Here is an 8,099-nt window from a genome sequence, read left to right as displayed (position 1 = left end):
TCCCCTCCTCTTCCTCTCCTCTTCCCCTCCTCTTCCTCTCCTCTTCCCCTCTCCTCTTCCCCTCTCCTCTTCCTCTCCTCTTCCCCTCCTCTTCCCCTCCTCTTCCTCTCTGGAATCTATAAACAAGCATAGGGGTGAATTTGCCGAAAGGCTGTTGACCTTAATCACATTACTGGTGAGCAGCCTCCGTAACGGCAACACCTCTGGCGAGCCGCGATGACCTCTCTGACCCCAATCTCATTAAAACCTCAGCGTCCTCCCCACGTTCTCCCGGTAACAGTTAATCCCACGCCACCGGACTGCAGAAGTGGCGCCCCGGCCCGGGACAGTCGGAGATTTGCGCTCCCCGGCACTCAAAACAGGAAGCTGATTTCTATCAATTATCCAAATTCAAGCGGCGGCGATATTTGAAACGGGAGGCGGCAGTTTGTTACGTAGGGAGCTCTGAGTGTTCATTGGCACAGGATGCTGAGCAGAAGCATCTGGCTCATCAGGCCAATAACAGATCCACAGACTAGCCTGCTCATATTTAGATACTTTTAGTACATAGTAGTATTGTAGTAGTATTCAGAACGAATAACCGAGTGTGAGACGACAGGAAGTTGATGGAGGGTTAGAGCTGAACCGTTTATTAGTATAATGGGGATGTGCTGTGGACATTATTATAATAATACTAAAAGTCAGTATTTAGATTGACAATGGAAACATTTGTTAGTTGGGTATATCATCTTTATTTATCATAATTATTATTCAGAATAAATAATAAGCAGCTCGACACTAAATAATCCGCGTATCTCAAACTAACCTACACGTGCGCCTGCTGTTTGCAGCTGTGCTCTGCGTCGGGCTTCGTCCAACCAGAGGGAACGATCGCCGACCGTCCGCAGCGCACCAGGCTGTGCTGCCGGGGGAACTGGCGCTCTGGACGCTCAGTGGTCGTTCGCTCTGGCTGGATGATTAGGGCTGCACGATATTGGAAAAAACTAACATTGCAACATTTTTCTTTTCTGCAAAATATATTGCGAAATGACAAAATACAGGAAGTTTCACCATCAGTTGCTCTATTTGAAAATAAAATCTACTGATTGAGAATAATATTGGGATTGCTGGTTGACTGCCTGCAGAGCCGGCTCGTCACTCACTAGTGTGTATGCAAGAACTCTTAAATCGGAGTAAATGATATTGATATTGCACTGTTCTGCGAGGACGATGCTCCGGCGATATATTGTGCAGCCCTACTCCTGATTTTTGATTTTCTCTTTTGGTGAATATTCACTGTTTTTATCAATATTTTAGTGTTACGTCATTTGGAACTTGGTTGTATGGACAGAAAAAGTGTTTTAAAGATATCTCCCAATAAAAGTCAACATTTAATCAGTAAATATTGCCAAAATATGGACATTCACCTGGTATATTTTGACAATATTGTACAATAACTGTATTTTAATTTATTTTCATCAAATTTACAGTTACAATTGGTGGATTAGAAGATATTCAATCTTATGATGGTTTTGATGTTAATTTTCCTTCCTTCTTTGCTTCTGACCTTTCAAACGAGACCACAATGCATCTGGGCCAAATGGTTGAGGAGTTATTCCTGATTCATCTTGGGTTTGTTTTTCCCTGGAAATAGGTGCAAATAGCTGGAGGTCCCGAACGACTTCTGAGGCGTTCCTGTTCCTGTCCCAGTTGCTAGTGAGTGACAAACTGAACGGCGAGCCTCCTGTTTTTCGAACTATGTTGACGTTCAAGCTCATCTTAATCACATTTAACCAGGCACCGCCGTCGCCCAAGTGTGTCTGCTGCGGGTTTATCAAGTAGACTGATTCTGTCCTGAGATCAAAGCGGCGACCTGCTGGTTACAATTTTAAACCTCAAAAAAGTTCAATAATAAATAAATGCAAACTAAATAACTGATATCTACAGAGCTCAGTCTCCTTCTGTATGTTCATTTGAGCTGCTATTGACTTTACGTTGCTGCGTTTGTACCCATGTTGGTAGAGATGGCGTTTAATTTGAATGGATGGAGCCTGCTTTGAAGGTGGGCAGACACCATGTCTTTAAAATATGAGGTTTATAATCTGCCTGAGAGTTCATGCTATCTAATCTTGAGTTGAGTCGCATATTGACTCGTTCATTAACCGTTAATGGTACAGCAGGGGACGTCCCACACAGGCAGGAGAGGGTTAAACATGTTCAGGGTAAAGTAAGATTGATTAATCCTGCAGTAAATGTGTAATCGATCAAACTCCATCCGATGGGAGGACGGCAAATCAGATTTATGATCAAATCTCAATAATCAGCGTAAGCCTCCACAGAGACCGGAGGGAAAGTGAACTTCCCATTGGAGCCACGTGTGACAGATTAGTCCCGCCGTATAAATGACGGATTGCCCCCCCGCCGGCAGGAAGATCATGTTCGGGCGGCAGACGACACGCATCGACCAGGAGCAGAACAGGATGTTTCAATTATCTAAATGAGGCTGACTGACATTAAGCGCCTCACATTCGCTTTATCTGCTCAGAGACAGAAAATCTAGCTTGTTTTGAGCTTTTTCTGCACATGAGCAACAAACAAACCCAAGCTGAAGTATGTGGGAGAGTCAGAGAGACCCAGATAACCTGAAACCGCCTGAGGGATGAAGGGAAAAAAGAAATGTTTGGGTTTGACAGACGGAGGTGAATTGGGTGAAACGAGAAACCAAACACCTTCAGGACTCGACAAAGACGAGAGTGAAAGAGTGGAGGGAGGAAACTGTGAAACGGCTCGTTAGAGTCAAGAGAAGGGTCGAGGTATAGCTTCACCATTAAAAGGTTAAAGGTCTTCATTGTGCCTCCTGGTTTCTCATTGAAAGAAATCAGAGGTTGCGGCGGCGTCTGATTCTCCAAACAAAAGAGCAGAAGAACAATTTCATGTTCAGTTTGAACAGAGTCAATTAGTCCTTCTGCTTCAGAGAGCTCTGATTAAGAGACGTCGACGTTTGTTTAAAGAAGCGTCGCAGCTGGTTGTAATGAGGCAGAGCTGAGGCTGGACAGAGACAGAGACAGAGTCGAGGTAGAAAGAGAAGTATGGGTGAAAGCAGAGGGGAAATAGTTAAATCGACACATTTAAGCGGCACCGAAATGACGTACTGAAAATTTGCATTTTAATTTAGTCCAGTAGGTACCGGTCCTATAGGAACCAGTTCCATGTTGGTTCCCAGTTTCTGTACCCGACCCTACAGATAACTGATGAAAAGTCAGAGGATTGTTGGCATGAATGTATAACAATATTACTAAAGCCGCAAATAAATTACTGAAGAACAATTAATTTCATACATTTCATTAAATAAGTAAAGAAAACAGTAAAAGGTGTGTGTGTGTGTGTTAATAAAAAATAAAATAATAATAAAAATATATAAAATATAAAAATAAATATTAAAAATAAAAGTAAATAAATAAAACAGTGCACGTGTGTGTTAAAAAATATTAATATTAAAAATTAAAATAAAATAAATAAATGAAACAGTAATGTTTGTGTGTGGGTTATTATAATATATAAAAAATTTAAATAAATAGATAAAACTGTAAATGTGTTTTTGTGTATTAATAGACAAAAAATTAAAATAATTATAAAAATAAAAAAAACAACTAAAAATCTGTATCAAATGTGAAATATAAAAACAAGATACAAATAAAGGAAAAAAACACTGAAATATGAAACAATCACAATAATAATTTGAAAATTAGTACAATTATTTAATATATACTATAATATAATGTCTCTCTGTGGCCGTCTGAAGAGTCGCTGCTAGTCTGGCTGAAGTTACCACGGACGCTTTGCCAGGCTTTCTCAAAGCGTCGGTTTCGATGCGCTTCAGAGTCTGAGACGCCTTTAGGTTTAGGAAAGTAATGCTTTTGGTTGGGGTTTAGTAAAAGATTGTGTTTTGGGTTGAAATAAGTACATTTCTTGACGGCTGATGAGTTAGATTGGAGTTACTTGAACGCGCAGGGTGTCTAGATGCTGAAAGGTACCTTGTCAGTCAAACACCGACTCTTTGCCAGGCTTTTATAAAGCGTCGGCGTTTGACTCCCGACACCCTCCTCTTGTGTTCACAGCAAGTCGGAGAACCCCTTAAACACAAAGGTCTAAATGTCCTCAGACTGACGTTTAAACCCTGCCGACTCCCACGCAGCCAATCGGCTTCATAGTGGGAGTGACAGACGGAGCCCCGAAATCCTCCATCAGAAAAGGGGGCGTTAGTCTCGTTGCGCTCGTTTGCCGTTCTGCTCTGTCCATCAGCTGCTACCAACGTGTGCAAAGCAAAACTTCACCAACCCTTCACATTTCTGTTAGACCAGATGTGTAGACGACGACGTCCGAAGTGAATCAACTCTAGTTTTTAACTAGATGAAGACCCGTGAACCGTGGAGAAAAATAGATTTTATTATCTGCCTGGCAAAGAGAGATGTTTGAAAGGGCCGTTGTGAAGTTACAGCCTCTCGTTATCGTACATGTAGAAGGATGCTCTTAATCAGCTCCAGGCAGACTTTAAATTTGGGAATAAGAGAGCACCGCTGTCAGACTCGGTTTGTGTGGTTTCATTGCGTCCTTAGTTCAGATACTGTTGTTGCACTCTGTTTGAGGCGTATGGAGGCCCTTATCTTTCCTCCGCTCCTCCGCTCTGAAGCTAACGGCAGTAGAATAACGATTCTGGGGGTTCAGAGAAACGATGTGACAGACGGGAACCAGCAGCGAATAGAGTGTTTCCTCTCCTTCTCCACCAAAACAGGGTTACCTGTTACCCACTTTCTCCCCTCTCCTCCTCCTGTTATGTCACACAGTGACAAAGCAGAAAAGACGCGCTCTCTCTCGTCTCCTCTTTCATCACCTCCTGCCTGTCGCCTCCTCACCTCTGCTGTCACACAAAGTGACAAATGAAAAGGAGAGAGGCTCCTCCTCCTCCTCCTCCTCCTCCTTCTTCGTCCTCTCTGGTCTGGTAGTGAATTAGAAAAGAAAAAAGGAGGTGTCACTCTTGTAACTGCTTCATCCTTTCTTCCCTCTTGCTTTATCTGTCTTGATCTGAAAACACCACTGCTTTCCTCCTCCTCCTCCTCCTCCTCCTCAGAAACCACAGCCATCATGTGAAGCAGCCACTCTAACTCTCCTCTCCGGCATTACAGAGGTGCGACTGGAGGAGGGGAGCGATGCTAACACAGATAACACTGATGATGCCCAGTTTAACAGCACAGGATTAAAATCAGTATAAGTATAAAATGGAAGCAGGTGGAGCTGATATAATCTGACCCCACAGAGCGACAGGCGGCTGATACCTGAGGCTGCCTAGAATGATCTCTGCTAATAAGAATGCAGCAGAGTCAGGAGAGATGAAAGGTTTAAAAAAGAGACCCGTAAGTGTTCTAGTTCAACAAATCTTTTTCTGACCAGGAACCAGATCAAAAATGGAACCGGCTATCTGAGCCCGTCCCTACGTGTTTTTCGAGACATGAGCTGGTCCATCCGGTCAGCAGCCTGACTTCAGCAGCTCTTTGGTAATTTAGCGTTCGCTCTGGTGTCTCTGTAGAGTTCGGGAATGAATTAGAGTGTAAATCGATGTGGACTCCCACACTGCAATAGAATAGAAATTTTAATAAACGTATAATGATGAGGACCAACCGAGGCAGCGTGGACATTAAGTTTGGATTTATTTATTATTATACATTTCTGTAATAGCAGCAGTAGCTCAGTCTGTGGGGACTTGGCTTGGAAACCAGAGGGTCGCCGTTTCGAGGGGCCCCTGAGCGTGACCCTGAACTCTAACTGCTTGCCTGCTTAATGGCTACCCACTGCTCCTAATTAGGACGGGTTAAATGCAGAGAACTAATTTTGCATGTGGTGGACTGTCTATAATTGTGTGTGACAGTAAAAGTGATGCTGCTGCTTATTATGATATTATAAACAGTTAGTGGACTTTGAGTTTAGAGCACTGTGTCACACAACAGGGATGCAGGAGCTCAGCAAAGACGCCGTTGTCTTATTTGCAAACTGGATGTTTCTGGAAAGCTGATTAAGAAATAACTAATAAGATTTAGGTTCAAACAGCAGAGCATTGTGGGATACGATTGGTTGGTCTGATAGAGAACGAGTGGCCTCTTAACTTGTGTGTTGTATTCTTTAAATCATTAATTAGCTTTTTTGTGATACTTTTACTTTATTTTCACATACACATGCATGTTGCGAGCAGTGTGCAGCCGCTGCACAGCCGCTGCGCAGCCGCTGGGCAGCCGCTGGGCAGCCGCTGTGCAGCCGCTGTGCAGCGCCTGGGGACCGACTCCAGATCTTTACCGGCGTCTGCTCAACGTCACTGACTGGGGAACCTAACATGTTTTTGATGGTGGGCGAAACCGGAGCACTCGGAGGTATTGTTGTCGTACTCGAGACCGGTCTGAAGACCACTTTCTGATGGTCTTGGTCTCGTCTCGGACTCGACCGCATTTGTACTCGGTCTCAGACATTGAGGACTCTGGATTTTATTTCAAGACCAGTCAAGACCATGTCTTTGGGAATATCATTGAATTGCTTTTGCGTTGTCTGATTTATTTTTTAACATCCTAACTTTGATTGGATGTAAAACGTATTGCATCAAATAAAACCAGTAACCCTAATTAAAATGTGTTGTTACCGTAACGACCATCCCCCCTCCCGGCGTGCGCATGGAAAATCACCCAGTCAGAACACAGCGGATCACATGTTGGGTGTCAATGACGTCTTGTTTGTTTGTGTGTTTGTTGTACACATCAACACAAACACACTAATGCTAAGCTAATGCTAATCCATGCTCTTGATGTGAAATTTTGCTCTGTGTCTAATCCCTTATCATTTATAGCTGCAGACAGAGAGATAAACCCTGAACGCACTCTCTCTCTGTGTTTCCTCACAGCCGACGCCCACCATGACCTGCTGACATCACCACACCCCGCCCCCTCCACCTCCTCTCTCTCATTCCTACAAAATGGCTCAGACCAGTTGGCTGTCACAGTGGCAGCCGCCGCCGCTGCTGCTGCTCATCCTCACTTCCTGTTTCCTGTCTGAGTCGGCCTCGACCACGCCCTTCCCAAAAGACCTGGAGCCGATCAACATGGTCACCTTGGAGCGTGAGTAGATTCTCTCTGATTGGTTGATTGGTTGGTTGGCCTGAGATGTAAAAACGAGCTTCATCTGATTGGACGGATGCAGCAGTCACTGGGCTCTCATTGGTGGCCGTCAGGTCCTGGCAGGACACACAGCTGCTGTTTTAACTTCATGCTCATACGATCCACCGTCTGAAAGTAAATCCTCGTGACTCGACCAACGCAAACCATTTCAAGATACGCTCACCACAGCGGGTCCAATCAAAAGTGAGGCGACTCCCCTGTGAAGCCTCACAGTAACTTAATCCAGCCATCGATTATATTCCAACAGAAACGTTGTCAAAGGTCCAGACGATCCAGTCCAGTAAAACATTTAGTCCTAAACACACGATTCCATCAGTAAATCCTCAGGGACGGCTGCCGCACCGCTTCAGATTCACCGGCAGACGCGGCTCGTTTGTCTTTATAACCGGAATAACTCTGATCTGAATGTAAACGGCTACGACAGCTTGTATTCAGATTAGCGGCTGAACTCTGACCTTTCCGCTGACGGCTGATCCGAGCCAATAGGAGCTCACGTGTCCCTTTCACAGCCTACAGCGGCCAACGAGAGCCGGCGCTGCGAGGAAGGGCCGGCCCCCGTTATTTCCCGGCTAGGCCGAGCCAATAGAGCCGACGACTGGCGCTTCCTGTAGCAATGCAGGCATTTGTTAGCAAACATTTTCAATCCATCAGTTTCAGTGTGTTTAAACTGATATTAATCAGTTACAGAGTTTCTTTCAGAGAAGCCCAAAACCAGAAAGATGCTCCAGATGGGTCAAGAACTAGATTCAGTTTACTGTGGATCTGCCTGAAGAGGCGTTTGGCCTGAATGTTACAGGGATGTTAAGAGGTTTTAAACTGAACTTTGTGTTTAGTAATAAAGGTGACAAATCCACTAACATCCAGAAATGCATTAATTCCCAGTGAGTTCCCTTTACCTTCAATGTT

The 8,099-nt window shown here is 44.3% G+C and overlaps 1 protein-coding gene across 7 annotated transcripts in view; it reads left to right on the top strand.

Annotated features, from left to right (window-relative positions):
- The window catches only part of LOC119906713 (semaphorin-6D-like), a 195,838-nt gene that overhangs the window by 97,158 nt on the left and 90,581 nt on the right, over nt 1-8,099 (top strand). For all 7 annotated transcript variants that reach the window (XM_038724036.1, XM_038724035.1, XM_038724033.1 and 4 more), the window contains one exon: nt 6,920-7,133. In XM_038724036.1, coding sequence (XP_038579964.1) covers nt 6,992-7,133 — 142 coding nt within the window. In that variant the 5' untranslated portion in view covers nt 6,920-6,991. The remainder of the gene's footprint in view (nt 1-6,919; nt 7,134-8,099) is intronic.

This window comes from Micropterus salmoides, unplaced genomic scaffold (assembly GCF_014851395.1).
Source record: "Micropterus salmoides isolate LMB-PRFRI ecotype aquatic unplaced genomic scaffold, ASM1485139v1 Ms_hic_scaffold_17, whole genome shotgun sequence".
NCBI lineage: Eukaryota > Metazoa > Chordata > Actinopteri > Centrarchiformes > Centrarchidae > Micropterus > Micropterus salmoides.
The sequence above is the reverse complement of the archived record's forward strand: the minus strand, read 5'-3'. Positions and strand labels throughout refer to the sequence as shown.